Source organism: Vipera berus (genome assembly GCF_964194415.1).
Source record: "Vipera berus genome assembly, chromosome: 14".
NCBI classification, from domain to species: Eukaryota; Metazoa; Chordata; class Lepidosauria; order Squamata; family Viperidae; genus Vipera; species Vipera berus.
In genome coordinates this window covers 11124963-11151518 of record NC_138217.1, presented here as the reverse complement: position 1 = coordinate 11151518, position 26556 = coordinate 11124963, and the positions used below count along the sequence as shown (strand labels likewise).

The window sequence follows — 26556 nt, the reverse complement described above, 5'->3', positions numbered from 1 at the left end:
GCTCTTTTGTGACTTGTGGACTTCAACTCCCAGAATTCCTGAGCCAGCCAGGGTTGCAAAGGGTTGATAATTTTACATGTCATTTAATAACATACTGACTGATAGAATGTGTAATATAATAATACTATTCATAACTGAATGAAGAGAGAGCCAGTTTGGTGTACTGGTGACACTACACAGGCTAGAAATCAGGAGATTGTGAGTTCCGGTCCTGCCTTAGGCATGAAAACCGGCTGGGTGACTTTGGGCCAATCACCAGGAGCCTGTGAGTTCTAGTCCTGCCTTAGCCATGTGAATTGGGACCTGGAAATAGACCTCTAGGGGCATAAAGGTGGACTGAAAACACTTCTCTGAACTTGGTGTCTCGTAGTCCATCTCCAAGATCCTTGACGGTGCCAGTTTGGAACTGCTGAACGAGAGTTGCCGGCGATCCCTGAAGAAGCTCGCCAATCAAGCCGACTCGGTCGAACAAATTGACGACACCATCCTGACGTGAGAAGCCAGTTGGCCCTTTGACCCTTGCTGCTTCAGCGTTGCAAGTCAAAGCCGACGACAATGTTTTCATTTTTGAAAATGCTAATTGTGACCGGGGAGCCAATTAAGAAGGGGAAAAAAAGAGGGGGTTGGGAGACTATTTTAATAGCCTTAATTATTCTGCTAGTTTAAACAAGAGAATTTGGCCTGTCCTTCCCCTCCCCCCCCCTTTTTTTTTTTTTGGAAATTCTGTTGATTTTGGTAGTGAGTTAGTGGCGAATTCACACATCCCTCTGCGTGGAAGGAGACGTTTCCACTTGGCTTTAAGCGGGAAGGGATTATTATTATTATTTTTGTCAAAAGCAGGTTTTGTTCTGAGGTGTTGCTGGCTTGAGGTGGCTCTGAAGGCTGCTGATTCTGCAAATCAGATCACCTAAGGGGCCAGAGAAATGCAGGAAGGGTTAACGGTTGCAGTTTGAATGGCAATTTATTAAAAAGCTTTCAATCTCTTGTTGGCCATCGTTATTGGTGCACATCCTCACACGCATGAAAAACAACAATTGTTACCTTGCCTGGAGCGTAATAAGCTGGACCAACATTCAGGAATTCAGGCACGCAAGTCTAAACCACAGTGGGCTTGATTCAGACAATACCTTAAGCCAGTGTTTCTGATCCTTGCCAACTTTTAAGACAGGTGGAGTTCAATTCCCATAACCTAAGAGGATACGATAATACTATAATTCAGGGGTCTCCAAACTTGGCAATTTTAAGACTTGTGGAATTCCACTCCCAGAATTCCTAATCCTAACCCATGCAGGCTAGGGAATTCTGGGAGTTGAAGTCCATCCATCTTAAAGTTGCCACGGTTCAGGAACACCGCATTAAGTCATCAACTCATGTCAACACAACCTTCACACGACATGGGTAACTCAGTTGCTTCTCCAGGTTACCGTGATCCTCAGGGACTCAAAAAAGACTTCATTACCTGGTGTGGGGTTGGTGGGGTTTTTTTTTGGGAAAATGTAGTTGCATTCGTTTTTTCAGCTGGCAAGAAAAAAACACCAAGGCTTTCAGAGACTCTGCAATGCTTGAATAAGGATTTTAATCCATCCAAATTAAATACAGAACCACAAAAATAACCATAACAAGAGTTGGAACTCTAAGGCCTGCTTGTTCAGTGGAAGAAGCTGGTCACCGTGAGAAACCTGCTCTCCCACAAACCAGAACTGGGCTAAATTCTCTTGTGTAACGGTTCCTCTCCCCATATATAAACTTGAAATTCAGTGCAACAACAAAAACATTTAGAAAGAACAACAACAATCTTCTAAGGTGAAGATGGCTTTGGCTGATCAATTCTCTGGCTTTTGAACCTGCAACCCAAAAGGGTTCTAAGCAGACTTCTGAGAATGAGCATTTTCTAGTCTTCCAGTTGGGTCCTTCGGCATTTCCCAGAATGTGATCTCTTGGTGATCCCCAGCGACCCTTTCTTTCACAGAGGGGATCCCGATCTATTTGAGCTGGGTGTGTTGGGGTCACAGAGGAGGAGCGCTGTGCACCCGTTTGGAGAATGGCACCCGAGCCTGCAACCACTGCTTGTAGTCTTCCTCAGGCATATCCACAATATATTCGCGCAGGAACTGTGATGAACAAAAAAAATGCAAGAACACAAAAATTTGATTGTCAGGTCTTCTAAGGAGGTGTTGGTCCCGCTGTATTTATTCCACTGATCTTTTGCATCTTATGACAACCAGAATAATGGATCTACATTTCTTTTTGGGGTGCCATTGCAGCGGGCCCCATCAACAACCTAGCCTTTTCCCCTGCACTGACAGCCTTGCTGTGTCCTCCCACAGTGTCAGGCACAAGGAACCAGACCCACATGTGTAAAGATCAAACTAGCTACTTCATTGTTCTCTGCCTGTAATACAGGAATCTCCCCAGACTGGCAAGCTTGCACCTGGGAAAGACCAGATAACAACAGAGTTGAAAGGGACCTTGGGACTGCTGTTGTAACTTTGAACAGTTGCTAAATGAACAGTTGTAAATCAAGGAGTGCCTGTATCTCCCTTGAATTCATCCTTTTAAAAATCTACACGAAGGGGGTTCAGTAAATAGCATTGTATCTTGGCCTCTTTGAGACTGAAGCAGCTGAATTCCTTCCTGCCCGCATCCCTCACCTCTACAGCTGCGCAGATGTCTGGAGAGCAAATTTCCCAAATCCGAAGTTCTCCCAACACCTTCAAAAAAGTGGGAGGCCGGATGCGTAAGTCCGGATTCCTGGCAAACCTTTCTAGCTTCTTGAGGACTTTCTGGGTACGGCGGTCTCTTCTGATGTCATCTGGAATCCTTTCCAGCAAAGTTGAAAACCTTGAAGAAAAAAAAATAAACGAGAGAAAAACCTTTAACCTGGATGTCTCTAAAGCCTGAAAGGTATGACTCAGATGACGGCAACGAGGCCCAGTCATAACTAGCTAGAGTAAGCAACTTTACTGTCTACCGCCAGTGTTACAAGAATCTTCCCAGACTGCTTGCCTTCCCCTGGGAATGACCAGATAATGATTTCATACATCTTGAGACAGCTCACGTTTATGCCGCTTGCGACTACGCAAGGATTCCAAGCTAGAGCCTCGCTTGACGCCTCCTTCCAGCCTGCCTGGCAGTTTCCCAACATCATCCTTGACATGCAACTGATCATAATCAAGACTACTAGGGGAAGGGCCCTATGACAATTCCTCAAAGACACAAGAGGTTTGGAATTTAAGTTGATAAAAATCGCCCAAATTTTGGATGATGGAAACATCTGTTCTTGCCAAGGCACAACATAACCATTAAGCAACTTGGGTTTGCTTTCAACTCTGATCGAGGAGATTTATGACACGAGGATTGCGTTCCTGGTTTTCCTCTGCAAAATTACGCAACCCAAAAGTCCAGCTCAGCCTTCTGCTCCTCCTCCCCCTCCCTTTCTCACCAGTTTTCTGACTCTGCATCTTGTTCAGGCTCTTTGCCCACCACAGATTGTCTCATTCGCTCAAGGTCTTTCCGGAAACGGGTAAGATAGTTCAGGCACAGGAATTTCTGAATGTTCTTCTCCTCTCGTCTCCTGTCAAATGGAATAAACATCCGAAGAAGTCATGAAGGTTTTCCTGCATTTGGTGGCCTATAAGTTCAACATAAACCGGCCTTTCCAATTTGGCCCTTTTGTGACTGTGTGTTGGGGGGGGGGGGAGTTGCAAGACCTGCAGGATAAAAGCTAAGGTAATTCTTACATTAAGCTGATAGAAAGTACCGATTGTTCTTGAAATCAGACCGTAAGGGAGCCGTCCACTACAGTTGTATGTCGTAACATCTTACCATCTTTTCTGAGGCAGTCATTAAGCGAAGGTGGTGGCTGTTAAGTGAATGTGGCGGTTGTTAAATGAGCCAGTGGCTCATCATGGGCACAGTTTTGCCGAAAACCAGACACGCTGGTAAAACATGGAGGCGTGAGTGAGTGTGTGACACTGCAAACAGCCATAAATAAACCAGTGTTGATTCGGTCATGTGTCTGCAAAGGGATCCATCAACTTCATAATCCAAGTTGTAAGCCTCCTTTTGGGGTTGCTAAGCAATCCGGTCCCAGATCTCGTGCAACTTCCATTCCTGTCCTAATTCTAAGAAATCTCAGGGACCTGAGATCTAGAAATCTCTTGTTACCAGCACCCCGTTGAAAGGCTTTTAACAGATCTCGAGTTGGATGTTTGGAAAGAACATACATTGATTCCTACGCTGAAGGAAATCGCGTTCTGAATGTCGGATATCTTAGCAGCTGCTCCCTATCCTCAGATCTCAACTGACCCTCATTCTCGGTACCACAAAAATCTTAGAAGCCTGCTCTCAAAAAAAATACGGAAGCTCCTCGTGGAAAGTTCACGTTTCCTTGACAAACGTGAGACACCCTCAACCTTTACTTGCCAGTTGGCTCTCCAAAGGGTGTTTATGCCATCGGCTTGTTTGAAGGCGAGCAGAAGAAACTTCTTTGGGGAAAGAATTAAGTTTTACAGAGGGCTACCTGGTTAGGTTAGGGTGAGCCAGACAGTGGCTTGTGCCGAGCTTGTGCTGTGAACTAAGCCAGGGGTCCCCAACCTGTGGGGCGTGAGGGCGTTTGCAACCGGCCCCCAGAAACAGCCGACGAGTCCACGGGCATCCTCACAACACTGAAGGACTCTACCTACCTCTCCAGTATGTCGAGTTGATCGTGCAGCCGGAAGGCATTTTCTTGGGACACGTCAAAAAACAGTTCTCTCATCTCGTGACACAGTTGCTGCTTCCTTCTAATGAAAGAGCTGGGAGGAAAAAAAGATCACATCGGAAGACATTCCCCCAGTTTTCTGCCTGAGAAGGGGGTTGGACTAGAAGACCTCCAGGGTCCCTGGTATTCCGTTACTCTGAATACAGAGGCCAAAGGCCAGTGGAGGTCAGGAAAGGGGCCAGCTGGATTTATACTGACCTCTACCTTCTTCTATTATCATTCTTTTTTTCTTACGCCTTTTTCTCATTTTACCCACCTCGGAAGGATGGAAGGCTGAGTCAACCTTCAGCATCGAACTGCTGGCGGTCGGCAGAATTAGCCTGCAATATTGCGTTCTATAACCACTGTGCCAGTCCGGCTCTTATTGGCATCTATGTTCCTACCTTTCAGGACTGCAAAGCTCTGATGTTTTGTCATCTTCCATATATGTGGCGGTGGTGGTTTTATCTTCTCGGACGGTGACGGTCAGCGAACTACAAGAAAACAAGAGGCCACGTAGGGAAACCAACAGAGTCTCTAAGAAACATCACACCAAAACCTTGGTTTTGTCTAAATCTGTAACGAAATCCTCTGAACTCTGGAATGTTAACACAACCAGCAGAGTGGAGAAGAAGAGTTTATACTGACCTTCCCTCCCTTACTTCCGGCCCCCTACTCACCTCTTTCTCTTGGCCTCCATTGTGCTTCCTTCTTTGTGTATCCCTGTGTTGGTTTTATCGTCCTTTGAAGATGTCGCAGAGCTGAAAAACACCAGATTATCCTTCTGCACTTCCAGTGCTTTATTATTCTAGCGCAGGGGTGTCCAACCTTGGCAACTTTTAAGACTTGGGGACTTCACTTCCCAGAATTCCCCAGCCAGCATGGAAAAAATTTCTAACCCATGGCACAGGTAATCCTGGACTCAACGGCCGCAGTTGGGAACCCAAAATTTCTGTTGCTAAGAGAGACTGCTGTTCAGTGGGTTTGGCCCCATTTTATGACTTTTCTTGCCACACCTGTTAAGTGAATCGCTGCGGTTGTTAAATTGCTAGGTGAAATCTGGCTTTCCCAATTGACTTGGCTTGCGTGACCCCGGGGACACTGGAACCGTCATAAATACGAGTCCGTTGACAAGCGTCGGAATTTCGATCACTTGACCAAGGGGATGCTGCATCAGTTGTGTGAAAAAGTCACTTTTTTTCAGCGCCGTTGTAACTTCGGACACTACATGAACTTGGGGAGCAGCTGTAACTAATAACAGACCAGGACTTCAGTCATGGGGCAGGAGAACGGCTGTTGCTTACCTCTTGCCCCGTTGTCCAAACGATATTTCACTGTCCGGATCGTACATGTGTAGACTAAAAAATAAGAAGGAGAACTTGAAGCTCAGATGTCGGCAGAGAACGAAGCCAAGGAGGTCAGAGAAAGCTCAGAGCAAACGAGCGAAGATCCTTCATTCAGAAGATCAGCTATGCAACCATCACTTGGGGTGGGGTCACTGACTGTGGCTCATTCAAGGCTAAGATTGGCCTCCAAAGGCTGGGAGGGTTAAGAAGCCTTAGGAGCTTCTAGCAAACAGCGCCGGGAGCCTTTCCGGCTAATAAGTGACAAACTAATTGAACAAATTACTTTTGTAAAATGCAAACAAAGGCAACTTAAATGTGCTCTTGAAATTAGAGACAGGCATGCGCTCTCTCCCCACAGTCAGTCCCCCAACTTACTAATGTGGTTTCGTACTCCAAAACATATTTTCCTTGCTAAAATTCTTAGCCACGTCTTCGTGTATCATCCGAATTAAGGTCTGCAGGTCTTTGGAGGACAGAAAGAAAAAAAATTAGCAGGAAACCAGAATTAAATTCCAGGAGACTTAAGCTCTTTGGAGAGTTTGCAGTGAAAAGCGTCGGATGAGCAAGGTGTGAAATGTAACAGCACAGTTGTGCACCAAATAAACCAGAGGGGGTGCATAATCCAATAATCTCATTTGGGAAGTATATAATCTTGAAGAGACCAGGGTGTACGTTCCAACTTGTAGACATCGCAGAAGAAATGTCACAAAACATCTTGTTTGTTTTTTAGAATCTGCATCTTTTCAGCAAGTATAGAGCAGCCTTCTCCCACCACTGAAAGATTTGTTGACTTACTTTCTTTCTTAGGATGTATCATAGAATTATAAGGCTGGAAGGGACCTTGGAGGTCTTCTAGTCCAACCCCCTGTTTGAGCAGGAAGCCCTATACCATTTCAGACAGATGGCTGTCCAGTCTCTTCTTAAAAACCTCCAGTAATGGAGCACCCACAATTTCTGAAGGCAAACCGTTCCTCTGGTTTATTGTTCTCCCCGATAGGAAATTTCTCCTTAGTGTTCCAGGTTGCTTCTCTCCTTGATTAGTTTCCCTCCATTGCTTCTTGTCCTGCCTTCTGGTGCTTTGGAGAAGAGGTTGACCCCCTCTTCTTTGTGGCAGCCCCTCAAATATTATTGAAACACCGTTATTGTGTCACCTTTAGTCCTTTTTTTATTAGACTAGACCAGGGGTAGGCAACCTTGGCTCTTTTATGACTCGTGGACTTCAACTCCCAGAATTCCTGAGCCAGCCATGCTGGCTCAGGAATTCTGGGAGTTGAAGTCCACGAGTCATAAAAGAGCCAAGGTTGCCTACCCCTGGACTAGACATACCCAATTCCTGCAACCGTTCTTCGTTTAGCTCTCCAGAACCTCTAAAGTATGCATATATTCCACTTACATACACCCGAATCAATAGACTCGAGGGGATATTTATGAAGCGGCTGACCCCAAAATCCATAAGCAGGTGGAAAATATCCACGGTGAGCAAAAATTAAATCAACCAAGAACCAATCAAGGTTATGTATGAAAAACCCCAAGAATAAATGACAAGCCCTTGCAAAAAGGAAGCAAAGGGAAGTAACAGAATCTCACCCTAATTTAAACATAAACCAGTAAATCGATGGAAGTACAAATTAAAGATGGTGCGTTTGGCCAGATCTCTTTAGAAGAAGAATTGTGTCACGGAAGAGCATGCAAAACATTTAACAGGAACAGAAGCCTGGCTCTCTTTTTTTTTTGCAAAGCCAGAACGGAGCAACATGGAAACTGCCTTTCAGCCTTCATGAAGGAAGGATAGGACCAAACTTTTTTCCCCAGGAAACGCATACCGGATGGCCCAGATAGAAAAAAAATCCTGCAGGTACCGAGTACCAAGCCATGTTTAAGGCACAGGTAGTCCTTGACTTATAACTGCAGTTGGGAGCAGAATTTCCATTGTTAAGCAAGGCCGTTGTTAATGCAGTCCTGCTCGATTGGATGAACCTTTTGCCACGGTGGGTATGTGACTCGCAGGCGTCGTTCAGTGAGTCAGGCCATCGTTAATCGAATCCAACATCCTCCATTGAATTTGCTTGTCGGAGGAGGGCTGGGAAAGTCGCAAATGGAGATCATGTCACATACACACACCCCATTATAAATACACGCTGGTTTCCAGGAGCACGAAGGGTACGTAGGTGCGACAACTGTAGCATCCTGGAGATGTGTGATTGTAAGCTTCTCCAGGTGGGTCTGTGACAATTCGCCGTGGCCAACTCACTGCAGTTGCTGGACCAAATTTACACTAATATCCAAGGAAAAAAAGGGTGGAGTAGAATCATGAAAAAAAGGATGCAAAAGGAGGGACAGAATGAAATGCGATAGACAAAAGTTAAAAGTATTTTTTAAAATTATTTTAAGTAATTAAATAGAATTGTTAAATTGTTCTGCAGTGAGTTGTCCTGTGGTAAGTTGGTCGGGGCGAGTTGGCCGTGACAAATTGTCCCATTCTGGCAATCAGTCAACGGGGGAAAAGCCGGATCCCATTCAAACCATCCGATTCGCTTAATTAACAACTGATTCATTGACTCATACCGGGGACAATGTGATCACCCTTTTGCCCACTTTCCCAGCCGGCCTCTGACAAGTAAAAGGGGGAAGCTGGAGTTGCTCCATGGCCTGACGATTCACTTCACAGACCTGCCCCAAAGAGGTCCCAAAATTGGGCGCAACTGACTTGGACCACCCCCTTGCTTCTGGTCCCAATTGGGTTGTAAGACGAGGACTTGCTCTATGGCAGGGGTCTTCCAACTTGGCCCTTTGATGACTGGTGGACTTCAACTTGGCCCTTGGATGACTGGTGGACTTCAGCTCCCAGAATTCCTCAGCCAGGCACGCGTGCCTGGCTGAGGAATTCTGGGAGTTGAAGTCCACCAGTCATCCAAGGGCCAAGTTGGAAGACCCCTGGTCTAGAAAACAGTCCCTTTGGCCAGTCTGGCATCTCCCAGGCACTCACAGTAGCTCACGGGTTCTTCATCCTCCTTCGTCTGCTTGCTGTAGCTGGACTCCAGCTCTTCTACCTCCTTGGCACTTTCCGATGTAGGTTGGGCGGCTTCATCGGAGCCGGGCGTCAAGGAGCTGGTGCTGGCCAAGGTGGTCTTACTATGTGGCGAGGACAGCCCGCTGATCTTGGACATGCTCCCTGTCATCTTCGGTGACTTTTTGCTGGACGGGCCCCGAATCTGCTTCTGAGTATATCTTCTGCCCTGGAAGAGTCGTCACAGAATAACAGAAGAGTTGGAAGGGAGCTTGGAGGTCTTCTAGTCCAACCCCCCCTGCTCGGAGAGGGAAACCCGAGACCATCCCAGACAAATGGCTGTCCAGGCTCTTCTTAAAAACCTCCAGTGTTGGAGCACCCACAACTTCTGGAGACAAGGAATCACGCATTCACAAAATGTTACGAGAAAACCTGGGTTCGTGAAGAAGGATTTCTCATAATGTGAACAGAATAAGAGAACTGGAAGGGACCTTGGAGGTCTTCTAGTCCAACCCCCTGCTCGGAGAGGGAAACCCAATACCATTTCAGACCCATGGTTATCCAGTCTCTTCTGAAAAGCCTCCAGTGATGGAGCGCCTACATGTTATGGAGGCAAACCCTTCCATTGATTGAATTGTTCTCATTGTCAGGAAATTGCTCCTTAGTTCTACTATTCTAACTACCGTTCTGTGATTATTCTACTATTCTAATTCTATCTATAGTGACGCGGTGGCTCAGTGGGTTAAGACGCTGAGCTTGTCGATCAGAAGGTCGGCAGTTTGGCAGGTCAAATCCCGAGTGCCGCGTAACAGAGTGAGCGCCTGTTACTCGTCCCAGCTTCTGCCAACCTAGCAGTTCGAAAGCGCGTAAAAATGCAAGTAGAAAAATAGGGACCACTCCGGTGGGAAGGTAACAGCGTTCCGTGCGCCTTTGGCGTCTAGTCATGCCGGCCACATGACCACGGAGACGTCCTCGGACAAGCGCTGGCTCTTCGGCTTTGAAACGGAGATGAGCACCGGCCCCTAGAGTCGGAAACGACTAGCACGTATGTGCGGGGGAACCTTTACCTTTACCTTTAATTCTATCTACCACTATAAGCTTGTTTCACAAAGCTGCATCAATCCTCCTCGTCTCGCCCCCAAGAAAAATTGGCCCTTTGGTAGAAGTAATTCCCCATCCAGGGGGAACCTACCTTTGCATGCTGAACAAAATGCTCCCACCGATTCTTCACCGCCTTCTCTCTGTTGATGGTTTTCATGCAACTTTTCCCACCACCGTAGTCCCTGGGAAAGATGGGATTTCATCTTTTTTTTCCCCCATGTCTTTTCCATGTCTGCGAAGATTCTCTGTCATCCAGGTCACGGTTGCCCTAAAGGTGCTTTTTCAACTGGACTTTCTTTTGTTCCTTTTCTTTGAAGACGTTTCGCTTCTCATCCAAGAAGCTTCTTCCGTTCTGAAGAAGAACTCGACGGAGAACTGAAGGAGCTTTCTTGGATGAGAAGCGAAATGTCTTCAGGAGAAATAGAAGTCCAGTTGCCTTTTGGAAAAAGCACCTTTGGGACAACAGCGAGAGCAACCGTGCACTATCACACAAAAAAGGGAGGGGTTAATTCCAGGTTGCGTCTCTCCTTGATTAGTTTCCATCCATTGTTTCTTGTCTTGCCTTCTGGTGCTTTGGAAAATAAGTTAAACACCCCCCCTTCTTTGTGACAACCCCTCAAATACTAGAAGACTGCTATCATGTCTCCCCTCGTCCTTCTCTTCATTAAACGAGACATACCCAATTCCAACAGCCGTTCCTTTATGTGTTTTAGCCTCTGGTCCCCTAATCATCGTTGTTGCTCTTCTCTGTACTCTTTCTAGAGTCTCGACACCTTTTTTACGTCGTGGTGACCAAAACCGGCTGCAGAATTCCGAGTGGGGCCTTACCAAGGCCTTGTAAAGCGGTATCAACGTTTCATGTGATCTCGATTCCATCCCTCTGTTCATGCAGCCCAGCACCCCTGTTGGCTTTTTTTTTTTGGCAGCTGCAGCACACAGCTGGCTCCTGTTGGAAGGGATTGCCCACTAAGGACTCCCAGATCCCTCTCGCAGTTAGCTTCTGTGACCTACTTGGGGTTCCAACAGGCGATCAAAGGCTTCATGCTACTGCTGGGCTCCAGGGTCAAAGCTTCCAGGAGCCAGTGAAGGGCACAGAGTTGCCGGAAGATGGAGTCACTGTGGAGACGAGAGGGAGACAGATGGGCTGACTGGCAGAAAAACAGAGAGAAGAGGCAGATTCTGGCTGGAAGCCAGTCTCTCCCCCTCCCTTTCTCTCCTCCCTTTCTCTCCTCCCCTCTTTCTCCTTTCCCTCTCTCCTTCCCTGTCCCTCCCTTTCTCCCCTTTCATCTCTCTCTCTTCCTCCCTCTCTCCTTCCCCCTTCCCCTCTCTCTCCGCCTCTCTCTCCCTTCCTCCTTCCTTTCCTTCTTCTCTCACCCTCCCTCCCTTTCTCTCCTTCCCTCTCTCCTTCCCCCTCCCTTTCCCTCTCTCCTCTGTCCCTCCCTTTCTCCCCTTTCATCTCTCTCTCTCTTCCTCCCTCTCCTTCCCCTCTCTCTATCTCTCTCCTTTCTTCCTTTCATTTTTCTCTCACCCTCCCTCCTTTTCTCTCCCTCCCTCTCCCTCTCCCTCTCCTTACCCCCTTCCTCCTCCTATTCCTTTCCTTCTTCTCCCTCCCTCCCTTTCCTCTTTGGATCCCATGGCAGAATTTTAGCCCTTTGGGAGATGGAATTAGAGGGAGGCGGGCGGGGGGGGGGGGAAGATGAGCGGCTGAACTGCTTGGAAACTTACAAATGGGCCTCTGGATGTTTTTGTGACAGCAGGCCATTATGGATGGGGGTGAAAGGCCGGGCCATTTTCTTCTTCTTCTTCTTTTCCGTCTCGCTCACCAAGAAGCCTCCTGTTAAAAAGAAACTGAAAAAAGAGGGAGAGAGAGAAAAACGTGTCGGAAACGAAGGCCCGTGGGGAGGGGAGAGGGGGGGTGGGTTTCCTCGCTAGCCGCAAACCATCCAATTTCTGCCCGCTGGGAAGTCCATCTTTTCAAAAGGGCAACCTGACTTCGCCCTGCAAAGCTGACCCCCGCCTGCTAGGACTGCAAAATGTGGCAGGCTGTCAACACAAAGGAGGGCAGAGATTTGTGTTGGTGTTTTGTCCCCCCTCCTGAACGGCTAGAAGTGCCCTTTTTTGCGGGCAAGAGCCGGAGGCTCTCTTGACGGCCGGAGGTGGCTTGTAATCCTCCAGAGCAGGGACTTAGGAGGAGGAAAAAGGGCAGTGGGGTCAGGCTAGCCCAGCTGGAGTAAGAGGAAGGTGAGGTCAAAACCCAAAAGAGCTCCGGGGAAAGAGAGGCCATCGGTCAATGCGGCGCCCCGGGAGGTTGAGGGCACCTACTCAGATTCGGAGTCGGACTCTTCCTCAGAGGAGGAGGAGGAGTAGTGAGGGGGCTGAAACTCCGTCCTTCTCTTCTCTTCCTCCCTCTGCTCCTCCAGGCTGGAGGCGGTCCTCCTCTTGATGGATTCTCGACGAAGACTATGGAAGTACCCCCGGCCGATCTTCACCGAGTTGATCAGATGCCTGCGGAAAAGGATGAGACATCAAACAATGCATAAACTGGAGTCTCCAAGCACGGGGGAGGCCCCTCGGCTGTTTCCGCTGCCTTAAAAGATACTTTAAACAAGAGAAAAATACATCCCGTACGAGGCTGGCGGGGTGGAAAAGGAAAGCAACGACCTTGAGTTTCTTCTTTTCTGCAACCTCCGCGGCAGAGTTTCTCAGCCTTGGCCAGTTTAAGATGGGTGGACTAAGGTGGGATAAACAAAAAGGAAATAAAATATTCCGCTTTTGAATTATGGCTGGTTAAAGGGGTTTATTGTTTGCTAGAATTCCCAGAATTCCCCAGCCAGCGAGCTGGGGAATTGAAGTCCAGATGCTTAAACTGGCTGTCGTTGAGAAACGTGGATCTATGGGGATTCCCAAAGGTCCTCCCAAGATGGTGGAGAACAATCCTAAGGAAACAGATCCTTGCCTCTTCAACTCACCGTGGCCAACTCAACATGGCCAACTCGGCCAACCTGCCACAGAACAACATTCCTGTGGGACAATTCAACTTAATGGTTTAAAAATAATTGAAGGAATTATTTTAATTTTTCCATTCACATCTCATTTCCCCCTTCCTTTGGCATCCTTTCTTGAATGACTCTGTTCCACTATTTCTTGGATATTAGTGTAACTCTTGTCCCATGGTGAGTTGTCTGCGGTGACATAGGCCACAACGAGTGGATCGTAGAAACCACCCCCCACAAGAGCTACAAAATGTTGGCCTGCTGCAGCAACCCAACGAAATTGCACCCATTAAAATGCAAATGCATTTAAAATGAACTTTGCAATGCGTCTGTTAGATTAATTGAGCGTCGAGCAACTGTACCGTTGCAACACATATTTTCTGCCACTTGCCAGACAAGGGCAGTCTCTTCCTTGTAAATGAATAACTTTGTCAGTGGGGAAACAAAGAGCTTTTTTTTGAGAGCTAATCATTTTCAGCAGAATTCCCCAGCTGCTTTAGAAGATTAAATTAACAGAGATAAAGGTCAGCCTTGTGCTGTAGCCAAATAAAAATGACCCAGCAACAAAAGAATGTATATTAAGTTGACGATAAATGCACGTGTGTGTGTGGGGGAGAAGTTTCAGCAAGGCTGTGCGTTTCATTACCCCTAAATCTGAGCGATTTGTTAATTCTGACACGGTTTGATAAAGGCTTGAGACAAACGTTTGCTTCCGGTATTACCGAGGTCCTGATACACAACATGGAATATCTTTAAAGGTGAAATAAAACCAAATGCAATAAATTCATTTCAGCTCGGCGGGAAGCCTCAGCTGGGCTTTAATGAAAATCTCAACAAGCACTGCACGGGAAGTGAGAGGTGACTGACCTGTAGAACGAGCGGAGGGCTGTAAGTAGCTCTCAACTTTCAAGATATAAAATCTAAGGCCTTCATAGATGCAAAGCATTTTTTCCCCAAAGTATGGGTTTACCAAAGCTTACCGGAGGGCCAAGAGCATGGAAAGACGAGTCTAGGACAATTCGCCGCAGCCAGCTCGCCACTGGACAACTTAACGTAAGACAACTGCACCCTAGACTCGTTCCTCTCTTAATATTATTAGTAATATTCATCATCATCATCATCACCAATCATCATTTTAACACAGCGTCCATCCACTGCCTTCCACACGTTTCCCATCCATACGGTCCTGGGCTTTCTTTTGCCAATTGGGCCTGCCGTACTGGCTGATGTGGACACTCCATCTTGTTTTAGGTCTCTGGCTGGAAGGGACCTCTGAGGTCTTCTAGTCCAACCCCCTGCTCAAGGCAATAGACCATCCCAGTCCAATCTTTTCTTGAAAACCTCCAGTGATGGGAGTATCCTCAACTCCCGGAAGCAAATTATTCCACCGGTTAATTGTTCTCACTGTCAGGAAATTCCTCCTCATTTGTAGGTTTCTCCTCTCCTTGATTAGTGTCCATCCATTGCTTCTTGTCCTGCCCTCAGGTGCGTTGGAGAATAGCTTGACTCCCTCTTCTTTGGGGCAGCCCCTCAAATGCTGGACGACGGCTATCCCGTCACCCTTAGTCCTTGTTTTCATCTGAGTAGACATTGCCAATTCTAGCAACCGTTCTTCCTATGTTTTAGCCACCATCCACCCCCCTGATCATCTCTGTTGTCTTTCTCTGCGCACTTTTTAGAGTCTCAACATCTTTTTTTGTATCAAGGGTCCCTAATATCCAGAGCGGCACGGAGGACTTGGAAAAGAGCCTAGCGGTATGGAGAGGCAGCTGCTGGCCAGGTGGGGAAAATCATGCCAACCCACAGGATGGAATTTGGCTGGGTTATTCTATAGCAGTATGTGATACTCAGGGGCAGGCATGTCTGCGGGGGGGTGGGGGTGGGGTAGGGGTTAAAAAAGCCAAGAGGATGGCCAGAGCCATGAAGTCAACGCCCTGTCCTTAGCTGTGACTGTCATCTTGATTTTTGTTCTTAATTTCCTATAGCCATCCTCGCTCAGGACCGTCTTCGCCGAGGCGCTAAATTCCAACCGGTTCCTAAGAATGAAATTTTAGCGCACTCAACCCTGGGGTAAAAGTAACAGCAAGCAGCATCCTAAAATAGCAGCTCCTTTTATGACTGATGGCACACACACGTGTTTTCTCTGCTCCGGAAAGCCTTAGTAAGGCCACACCTAGAATACTGCATCCAGTATTTGGTCACCCCACTATATAAAAAAAGGAAAGAGTGCAGAGAAGAGCAACAAAGAGGATCAGGGGCCTGGAGGCTAAAACATGAAGAACGGTTACAGGAACTGGGCATGGCTAGTTAGTGACAAGAAGGACCAAGCAGTGACATGACAGCGGTGTTCCGATATCTGACGGGTCGTCACAACCTTTTTTCCAAAGGACCTGAAGGGCAGACAGGGATCAACGGTTGGAAACTGATCAAGGAGAGAAGCAACCCAGAACTAAGGAGAAACTTCCTAACACTGAGGACAATCAACCAGTGGGACTGCTTGCCTTCAGAAGTTATGGGCGCTTCATTGCTGGAGGCTTTCACGAAGAGACTGGACAGTCACTTGTCAGAAGTGGTATAGGGTCCCCTGCTTGAACAGGGGGTTGGACTAGATGACCTACAGGGCCCCTTCTGACTCTGTTATTCTAAGTCTCCCACCCCACCCAGACGCCTGAGTAATGTGATCCAGCATTCCCAGGAAAAGACATTTTTTCCGTTTCCGCTAAGAGAATTTTGCAGATCTCTAAGCTGACGGCAAAAGGCATCCGGATAAAAGCAGGGGTGTCCAAACAGCAAAGGGGGAGATGGAATAGACAGTGGGATTCTCGTTTCCAAGCAACTGGCATTCCTAAGCACGAGCTACAGCAGAAATCTAGTAGCTGCAGGTATCCCAAAGAGCAGCATCCGTTGCTGCCTCTATGGGCTTCCTGCCGCGGTCCTTTTGTGGCGAAACTCTCCGTCAATAATCAGATCTATAGGGTTAGGTGCAAAGAGGATCAGTGGGCAAAGGAAACAAGCAAGAGATTCATAGGGATGAGGCTTAGAGCAGCGGTCCACCACCCTTTCGAATAGAAGAAAAAAAACTTGGGAAATACTGCTCTGAGCTCTTAGTGATGGTTTATGATATTTGGGGTAGAAATTTAGAATAGAATAGAATAAGAATTAAAATTAGAATTAGAATTAGAATAGAATAGAATAGAATAGAATAGAATAGAATAGAATAGAATAGAATAGAATAGAATAGAATAGAATAGAACAGTATGGAAAGAGAATAGAATAGAATAGACATGGGAAGAGAATAGAATAGAATAGAATAGAATAGAATAGAATAGAATAGAATAGAATAGAATAGAATAGAATAGACATGGGAAGAGAATAGAATAGACATGGGAATAGAATAGAATAGAATAGAATAGAATAGAATAGAATAGAATAGAATAGAATAGAATAGAATAGAATAGAATAGAATAGAATAGAATAGAATAGAATAGAATAGAACAGAGTATGGAAAGAGAATAGAATAGAATAGACATGGGAAGAGAATAGAATAGAATAGAATAGAATAGAATAGAATAGAATAGAATAGAATAGAATAGAATAGAATAGAATAGAATAGAATAGAATAGAATAGAACAGAGTATGGAAAGAATAGAACAGAACAGAATAGGGTTAGGGTTAGGGTTAGGGTTTGGTTTAGGGTTAGGGATCCCCAATGTCACAGGAAAAAAGAAAAAGAAAAGCCAATGAAAACATAATTGGATAAATCGATAAAAACGCCCCTGGAAACATGCTGCATTTCAAATTCCCTCCCACTGTACCACAACGGATAATTACAATCGACGGGGGAAGGCCTGTTTCGGTACATGTGCCCCGCTGTGGCTGGCAGTGACGGCTTGCCAAGGTTTATTTTTTGCAGCAGGCTGTTAGTGAACCGACCGTAGGGAAGCCTGCCACTTGGACTGATAGAATATTTGATGTCTGAGCTGGGGGGGGAAAAAAGGAAGAAGGAGCATCTGGTGTTCTAATTAACGTGTGAATGGAGAACCAAAGCAGCCATCTCATCCAAGGATCAGGTTGATGGCGCTTTCCATCTGTCTAAGCAACCTTCCAAGGGCTACTGTTGAAGGCCATTTTCCTACTGCAACAGCATCGCCTATCGTAGGAAGCCCTCCCTGTATTTAGTTATTTTTATTTATTTTACATCCTGCCTTTATTATTTTTACAAATAACTGAAAGGGACGAATGTATGCAACATGCTTTCTTCCTCCTGTTTCCCCCACAACAATAACCCTGGCAGGTTGCATGAGAGAGTCACCCAAAATCACCTAGCTGGCTTTCATGGCTAAGGCAGAACTAGAACTCATGACCTCCTAGTGATTGGCTCAAAGTCACCCAACTGGCCTTCATGCCTAAGGCAGAACTAGAACTCACCGTCTCCTGGTGATTGGCTCAAAGTCACCCAACTGGCCTTCATGCCTAAGGCAGAATTAGAACTCACCGTCTCCTGGTGATTGGCTCAAAGTCACCCAACTGGCCTTCATGCCTAAGGCAGAACTAGAACTCACCGTCTCCTGGTGATTGGCTCAAAGCCAGCCAACTGGCCTTCATGCCTAAGGCAGAACTAGAACTCATGGTCTCCAGTCTTCTAGCTTGGTGCCTTAACCACTAGACCACTATATGTTTAGCGGTCAAGTGGGAATGGTTGGATCAACATATGTTCATTCAAATGCCTATGTTCAGTTTTCGGACGGGCGCCTTAAAGTTTCAAGACCCTCCCCATGGCTCTCCACATTTCTTCAGGGGGCTTAGATAAGTCCTACCAGGTGTAACGATAAGCCTTTCACTTCCTTTGTCTGATGCTCTCAGAAAAAGTAATGAAAAGAGGGAGAGAGACCGGGACATGGTACTTTTGTTCATACTTCCAAGGTTAGTTTTCTGTGCATAACCGTGCGGCGTTTTCCTACCTCATGTGCACGAGGTCTCTGGGGAGGGTCCTCAAATCCTTCTCTATATGTCGAATCGGCAGAAGTTTCTTCTCTGGTTCCGGGAGCTAAGTAAACAAATGCCAGCTGATGTGAAAGTGTAGCTCGGAATAACCATCCCTTTCATTTCCCTCGACTTCGGGAAGAAGGGAGTAACCAAAAATAACCCGAAGAAGCGTCTATACTCAACATGTCTCCTCTCTCCCTAAATTCTGGAAGCTTAAAAAAAAAAAGCAAAGGAAAATGAATCTGAGAAGCGAGTACAGATATCTGAGGGACCACCTGCTGCCGGCGTCAATCTCCCATCGTCCTGTGCGCTCCCACAGGGAGGGCCTCCTTAGGGTGCCGCCGGTCAGGGAGTGCCGGCGGGTGATCCCCAGGGGGAGGGCGTTCTCTGTGGGCGCGCCTGCCCTGTGGAACCACCTGCCTGTGGAACTCCGGACCGCCCCCCGACCTTCGTTCGTTTCGCCGGGACCTAAAAACCTGATTGTTTGATTTAGCTGGCCTGGACTGAGGGGTTTTAAATTTTTAAATTTTAAATTTAAATTTTAAATTCGGGCTAACGTTAATTCGATTCTATTTTAATTTTAACTGTATTCTAACTTTTGTACTGTTTTAACTGTTTTTCACTTTGCCCTGTAAACCGCCCTGAGTCCTTCGGGAATAGGGCGGTATAGAAATCTGATTAGTAAAATAAATAAATAAACTAACTTACGACCTAATCCAATTGAGCCTAATCCAAAACGTGACGGGTTTACCTTTGGTTTCGACTTCTTGAAAAACTCGGTTTCCAACGGTTCGGCTAATTCTTCCAGAGCAACTTCCTCTTTGTAGAGATCCTGAAATGAGAGGCAACAGGTAGGCTGAGACATGGTCTCGGGGTAAAGAATCTCGTGAGACACCCCCCCCCGAGAAAATCATCCAGGGCCTGATCCTGATCGTGCGAAATAGAAACAGCGTTTCGAAAGCCCAACCTTAGCAGCTTTAAGCTGGCTGGGACTTCCAACTTCCAGAAGAATGCTGGCTGGGGTAATTCTGGAAGTTGAGGTCCACACAGCTTAAAAGTTGCCAAGGTTGACAAACATGGTTCTAAACACATCCAAGTTATAATCTGGAAAGGGATTCTGTAGGGCAGCAAGGAAGCCTTTGGCGTCTCTTAGTTGACGGAATGTTATGAAGATTCCCGGGCATCAGATCCTTTAGCAGCAGCTGTTTTTTTAAAGAGAGTGGCTGCTAATTATAAACTTGGCTACAGAACACGGAGAGAAAAATCTTTGGTCATGCATTTTCCATAATATTTTGGAAGGAAGGAAGGAAGGAAGGAAGGAAGGAAGGAAGGAAGGAAGGAAGGAAGGAAGGAAGGAAGGAAGGAAGGAAGGAAGGAAGGAAGGAGAAAATAGGATGAATGGGAGGGAGGGAGGAAGGAGGGAAGAAAATTAAGATTGAGAAGGAGGAGGAGGAGGAGGAGAAAGGGAGAAAGGATGAAGGAGAAGGGAGAAGGAGGAAAAGAAAGGAGGAGGAGGAGGAGATTTATGTGGCACTCATGGTTGAATTTTTTTTTTAAATTCCATTAAATTCTCCGAAGACTCAGGGCGGCTTACAAGCTTAGCAGTAGCCTTCATTCTATGTATATGCCTGCTTATTAGGGCTTTCACACACCCCCAAGCGGCATTATTACAAAGTCAGCTTAATTGCCCCCAACAATCTGGGTCCTCATTTTACCTACCTCGGAAGGATGGAAGGCTGAGTCAACCTTGAGCCTGGTGGGACTCGAACCTGCACTAATTGCAGGCAGCTGGTGTTACTTAGGGAGGCATTAGCCCACTGCTCCACCAAGGCATCTTGGTGGTGTTCTTGGTGTTCTCTAAGCTTGGAGAACCTCAAGCATGCCCCAAGCAAGAGAAAAGTGGAAGCGATTATCCTCGCATTTGTTCCTGTCCTTCTCGTCAAACATAGCTGCGTCCTGAAGCAGATCTGTGTGGGCGTCCTTCGCAACACATCACAACTCTCACCCTACCAGTTTTCTTAACAGGCAACGTGAAGGCAAAGTAGAGGCTGTAACATCCGCGTAAAAGGATCGGCCGGTGGCAAAACGTAATTGATTCCGTCAGGACTGGATGAAGCTCATCTATCCCTCAGCCCTGGAATAATGGTTTAGTCACTAGATCACAGTTAAACCAAGGGTCTGAATGTCTGAAGCCGGTCACAGGGCCAGTGGTTTAGATTACATGGTTTGGATTCTATCTTCCTGTCTAGACGTGCCCGACCATCCCACGGTTTAGGAAGAGAGCTATATCCCCCACGCGATGCTGCCGGTACATATATTATTGTCGCCTGCTAGATGTAAACTTTCATCCACCAGCCAACCCACATGCAGCTTTCCCGCCTGTCTTGATTTTGTTGTGTTATCGACAAGTCTTCCCACTTCTTCTGTCTGGACTAAGTGACCGTTTTCAGTGTTCGCTTTAATCTTTGATCTAAGGCTGCAATGTTTACTCTTTTGATTATGAGCAGTTCTGAGATCTTTTAATGGAGAGGCAGGAAAAAAAGAGAGACATCAAATGTTTCAGAGTCTGCACTCATGCCCTTATTGACTAGATCAGATCACTCGTTCCATCTTCCAACTCTTGGGTTTTTGTTTTTAAAAAGAATCTTCCTTTTATCATTGCTGAAAGCCATACACACACACACACAGAGAGAGAGAGGGAGAGAGAGAGACAGAGAGAGAGAGAGAGAGAGAGAGAGAGAGAGAGAGAGAGAGAGAGAGAGAGTATATAAAGCCAGCAAAGGCTGCAGAACTTACAAGCAACTTGAGTCAAAGAAAGATGTTTTTCAAACTTGGCAACTTTAAGACGTGTGAACTTCAACTCCCAGAATTCCCCAGCCAGCCCTGAACTGGCCGAAATGAATAGTTGTAAGTCAACGGTTACCTGCGCTGAGTTTTACTTTATCATGGAAACTCATTGGCGATTTAGTACGATGGCAGACACCGTATTCCACGTACGGTTTGTTAATTGAAAAGGAATAAAAGGCATTATATTTTGCCTGTTTCGGCGAGAGATTTCAAACTTAACACTGTACATTTTCTCAAGAGACTCTTAAAGTACGTATTATTAATGTTAATTGCTAATGTCTGTCTGTCGAATTTCTCTCTCTCTCTCTCTCTCTCTCTCTCTCTCTCTCTCTCTCTCTCTCTCTCTCTCTCTCCCTGGCATTCAGATTTATTTTTGCTAAATCCTCACGCCTCTAAGAAATACAAAAGCTTAATTAAAGTAGCAAATCAGCAGACGCAAAAAAACATGAAATGAATTAGATCAGCTTGAAAAATTCACCCAAAGCCTTTGAGGGCTCAAACTAGGCTTCTGTCAGAAAGGCCGGGGGAAAAAAAACAACTCCCGTTGAATAAGATGCTCTGGATCAGTCTCTCCCATGAATTCTGGTGGGCAAGAATGCCGCTGGCTCTGTGAAGCTAGAATAAGAGAAAAACCGCAAGGAAGAATGTAAAAACGAAAAAGGGGAGTGGGTTGGGTGCAGATCAAAAAGATACAAGAAGTGACGAAGAGCAAAATTGATCGATCAATCAGAATAGAGCCGTTTCAGGCAAATGGCGGACCAATCTCTTCTTAAAAGCCTCCAGTGATGGAGCACCCACAATTCTTCCAGTTCCCTGTTAAAACACATTTCTTCCTATGGAGAAAACAGATAAATGTCTGGTGTCTTTGGTGAAGAATTTGGCTATCTTATGTTCAGGCTCTTTTCTTTTTTTTTTTTTTCAGGGGCCCTACAGCAGATCTGCCCAAAATTTTTATCTTCCAACGCAAAGCCGCCATCTGGATTCTGCTTGCCAAGCTCAAATGCTTGTTAATCTTGGTCTGTGGCAGGGTTTAAATTTTATTTTTCCTGGTTCGGCTGACCTAGCAGCCTCTTAACCAGAACAGTCTAAAAGGTCTCTTTTTATTCCTTGCAATGCCCAGAAGCGTCCTGGGTAATATTATTATTTTTTCTATAATTATCCGCTCCCGTGGGAGGATTTCATGCCTAATGGCAGTCTAAAAATAGTTTCTAAGGAATACTGTTAAAACAATAAGCCAGGGAGATGTTGGCAACCATGCTGATAAGGGGGAAATCCTCTCTGCTCTGCATACACCAACATCAGCATGGTTGGTTTGTTGCATTGTGTCTTCATTCTGACCAGATCTTTTCTCCCCTCTTCTAAGAACATGCAGAGCTGCTGCCTCTTGGTCCTCGGCCTGCCTACTTCTGGAATACTGTGAACAAACATTAATAGAGCTGCTGTGCGGTAATTGGATTGCTGCTTATAAAACGCAGGAGCTGTTTCCGACATAAATCCAATTAAAGTCTTACTTAAATTTAGGCTGGGAAGAATTTCGGAGTTATTTGATTCGCCCTTGGTCTTATTCACCCTTCCAACTGTAGTATCTGAAAAACACCAGGTTGCCCCCCACCCCATCCCTTGCATAGCCATGCTTTTAAAAGAGAGAGCATGAGAGAGAGAGAGAGAGAGAGAGAGAGAGAGAGAGAGAGAGAGAGAGAGAGAGAGGAGAGAGAAAGAGAGAAAAAGAGAGAGAGAGAGAGAGAAAGAAAGAGAGAAAGAGAGAGAAAGAGAGAGAGAGAGAAAAAGAGAGAGAGAGAGAGAGAAAGAGAGAAAGAGAGAGAAAGAGAGAGAGAAAAAGAGAGAGAGAGAGAAAGAGAGAGAGAGAGAAAGAGAGAGAGAGAGAGAGAGAGAACAAGTGTAAGAGAGAACTAGAGAGACAGAGAATGAGAAGAAAAAAATGAGAGATCCAGACAGAACGAGAGAGAATGAGAAGAGAGTGAGAAAATGAGACAGAGAACAAGAGACAGAACGAAAGAGAGAGAGAGAGAGAGAGAGAGAGAGAGAGAGAGAGAGAGAGAGAGAGAGAGAGAGAGAGAGAGAGAGAGAGAAAATGAGAGTCAGAGAACTAGAAAAACAGAGACAGAGACAAACTCCTTAACTTCTGGACTCAGACTTTATTGCCTAGTGCCCTGTTGAATTGGGCACCTGGTACTTCTTTTATAAGAGTTGTTAACTGGCACCAACCCCATCACTGTCTCCTGGAACTTGTTGAAAAAGCGTTTTCCACTTTTTGCGGCAAAGTCCCGCAGCCTGTCACTGGCAGTTAGAACAGAACAGAACAGAACAGAACAACAGAGTTGGAAGGGACCTTGGAGGTCTTCTCGTCCAGCCCCCTGCTCAAGCAGGAGTCCTTATACCATTCTGGACAAATGGCTGTCCAATCTCTTCTTGAAAACCTCCAGTGTTGGAGCACCCACAACTTCTGGTGGCAAGTCGTTCCCCTGACTAAGTCTTCTCACCGTCAGGAAATTCCTCCTTAGTTCCAGGTTGCTTCTCTCCTTGACTAGTTTCCATCCGTTGCTTCTTGCCCTGCCTTCTGGTGCTTGACCCGCTCTTCTTTGGGGCAGCCCCTGAGATATTGGAAGGCTGCTATCATGTCACCCCTAGTTCTTTTCTCTAGATTGGCCATACCCATTTCCACCAACTGTTTGAATGGTTGGAGATCTTAGAGGTCTTCTAGTCCACCCACTACCCAAGATAGGAGACCTTATTCCACTCCAATCTCTTCTTGAAGGCCTCCAGTGTTGGAGCATCCATAACTTCTGAAGGCAAGTCGTTCCACTTAATTGCTCTCCCTGTTAGGAAATTCCTTCTTAGTTCTAGGTTGCTTCTCTCTCCTTGATTATTTTCCATCTGTTGCTTCTTGTCCTGCTTTCTGGGGCTTTAAAAAATAAATTGACACACACACCCCCTCTTTGTAGCACCTCATTTTGTTGTTGTTGTGGTGGCTCTTTTGTGTCTCCTTGCAAGTGGCCACAAAGTGACTTTGCCTGATTGGGCTTACCATTAGTGACATTAATTAAAGGATCTGGTGCTGAAGCCGATGCAGTTGTGTTCTTTTTTCTGAGGCTAGACCAGCTGCTGTGTGAGGATATGGTGCCAGGGGGATCTTGTCATCTTACATTTTTCAATGTTGTCGAGTTTCCCGGCGTGTTTTGTTCCTGAGCGAGACTCTAGCCTGACAATTTGGACGGCGAGGTTTTGAAAGAACAGCCGGGAGTTGGGAAGGAAACCATCTCCTTGGGAGCCGAAATGGAGAAATGTAGTAACCATTGGACACTTGGATAATCAGAGATTCTCAGGAAGAGTTAACACATAAGCTGAGCGAAGACTCAACTTAGGAAGCCCATCCGATGCACGGCAGGATAGCTCTGTGTTCAAAGTGCCAAAATGTCTTGACAAACTCAGTGAAAACTTTGGGATTTTCCTACCCGGGCAACTTGGCTCTACTTTTGCCGTTGCAATTTGACCTTCGGAATGAGAACTATAATCACTTCTGACATTTTGTGATCGTAATGACAGCTGCGGGCAGATCCAGAGTCGTAATTGCAGTCTGGAAGCCTGAAACATTCCCTCGTCTTCAATTTCTAGGCTTGGTCCATTAATTCCAGGCCTTTGGTTGTCACAAGGCCTTTAAAACAGCCTTTTTTATTTTCATCGGACAGAATCATTTTTTAGTTAACCTCGGCAGAAGGCAGCGTTGGGAGGGAGAGAAAATTGCATCATTTAAAAGATTCCCTGGGAGAGCACCGGTGGATGAGAAGTGATGGCAGGTGAGGAAAACCCGCCCACCCCCTGGATCCCCAGCCCCGAGAAGATCCCGCAACGGCATCCTTCTTCCCGAGTTGCTAGGAAACTGGAGACTCAGGTCCAGCATAGAGAGGAATGGAGGAAGCTGAAGGACCAGAAAAAAAAAATCCAAAAAAAAAATCCCCATTGTTGATCTCAGTTTTACTTTAGCCCTAAATCTCCCTGGGTGCCTTTGAAAAAAAAATAAATAAATCACAAAGCGGTCAATTTATCCACGGCATGCAGTAACAACAGCAAAGTGCCACACCCACAATATCGTTGCTACTAATGGGACCACCGTCGAAAAACTGCATCCAATTCTGGTCACCACAATACAAAAATGGAGGTTGGGATGCTAGAAAGAGGGCAGAGAAGAGCAACAAAGATGATCAGGAGGGCTGGAGGCTGAAACCTATGGTGAACATTTATGGAGCTTCTCAGTCCTCCAAGGTCACGGTTGTCACAAAGAAGCTTTTTTTTTTCAAGAGAAAAAACGGGACTTCCTTGTTTTTCTCTGAAGACCAGGGCTTTTTTTTTCTCATAGAACGCTCAGAACGGAGTTCCGGCACCTTTTTTGGATGGAACCTTGTAGGGTAGGCAAGGCGGGTTGTACAACGTGTGTGAGTTCCGGCACCTTTTTCTTTTACAAAAAAAGCACTGCTGAAGATGTTTCGCTTCTCATCCAAGAAGCTTCTTCAGCTCAGACTGGATGGTGGGGGGAATGGAAGGATTTATATTCCTTGCAGACAAATGATCAGCTGGTCATTTGCCTTCTTTTAGAGAGTTATTGAGAGTCGGTTGGGGATGACTCTTCAGCAGGGAAGGGACCCAGGGCAGAAAACATCCTGCAGCCACGAAGGCTCCACACACATTTGCAGTACTCAGGTGACCCCTGAGGACACGGGTAAACCTCCAAGTGGTCTCAGTGACTCTCTAAAAGAAGGCAAATGACCACAATAAAACTACAATTTATTCAACTACGTAATTTTCTGGGTCTGCACAATCCTCTAATGAAGAACCATCATGTCGCCATCTGGAAACCTGGTGTCTGGTTTTGTTTTGTTTTTTTCCTTCTCCCTCCCCCATCCTGGTTCCTTTCCTGTGGTGTCTTCCAAACTGCCAGCCCAAACAACCCTTTCCAGACATTTTTATTAGTGATTTTGGGAGGCTTGCAGGCAGAAATCCTTCTGACAGGTAACTGCTGATTTAACGGATAACTGTTGATTTAACGGATAACTGCTGATTTAACGGATAACTGCTGATTTAACAAATAATTTCTGATTTAACACAATTGCTGATTTAACGGACAACTGCTGATTTAAAGGATAACTGCTGATTTAATGGATAATTTCTGATTTAACAGACAACTGCTGATTTAAATGGATAACTGCTGATTTAACAAGAGCTGTGCACACTTACCGGAGGTAGCTGTCCCAGACCATAGAGAGTGAGTTTTCTGGGATCGAGGTAAAGGGGGTCTCCGAAATCCTGATAGGGTTTCCAGCAGGGGGTAAAATACCCCTGTTGCGAGAGTTGTTTGGCTCTCCGATGATAGCTCTCTTGAAATACTTGTTCTCTTGGGACATCCCAGCAGTTGTAAATGGTTTTGCTCCGTGCCTGGATCTTTAAACCTTTCTGGGTAGGGATGGGCAGTGGTCTGATCAGCACGAAGTAACGAGGATCAATTTTGGGGTTCAGGGGCAT

General features: G+C 46.0%; 2 protein-coding genes across 2 annotated transcripts in view; one reads left to right on the top strand and one right to left on the bottom strand.

The window, feature by feature from the left end:
• The window catches only part of GCN1 (GCN1 activator of EIF2AK4), a 47239-nt gene extending 46255 nt beyond the window's left edge, over positions 1-984 (top strand). The window contains exon 58 of the mRNA XM_081339356.1: positions 371-984. Coding sequence (XP_081195482.1) covers positions 371-496 — 126 coding nt within the window. The 3' untranslated portion in view covers positions 497-984. The remainder of the gene's footprint in view (positions 1-370) is intronic.
• A 583-nt stretch (positions 985-1567) lies between these two features.
• Positions 1568-26556, bottom strand: CCDC60 (coiled-coil domain containing 60; the record flags this gene model as incomplete). Its single annotated transcript, XM_081338824.1, has 18 exons — positions 1568-2111; positions 2652-2841; positions 3443-3574; positions 4686-4796; positions 5146-5235; positions 5422-5502; positions 6046-6099; positions 6463-6550; positions 9074-9323; positions 10287-10377; positions 11207-11311; positions 11921-12043; positions 12518-12700; positions 18150-18235; positions 18926-19006; positions 19142-19224; positions 24186-24342; positions 26272-26556. 18 exons carry the CDS (start codon positions 26554-26556, stop codon positions 2007-2009), a joined length of 2295 nt encoding a protein of 764 aa, XP_081194950.1. The 3' UTR covers positions 1568-2006.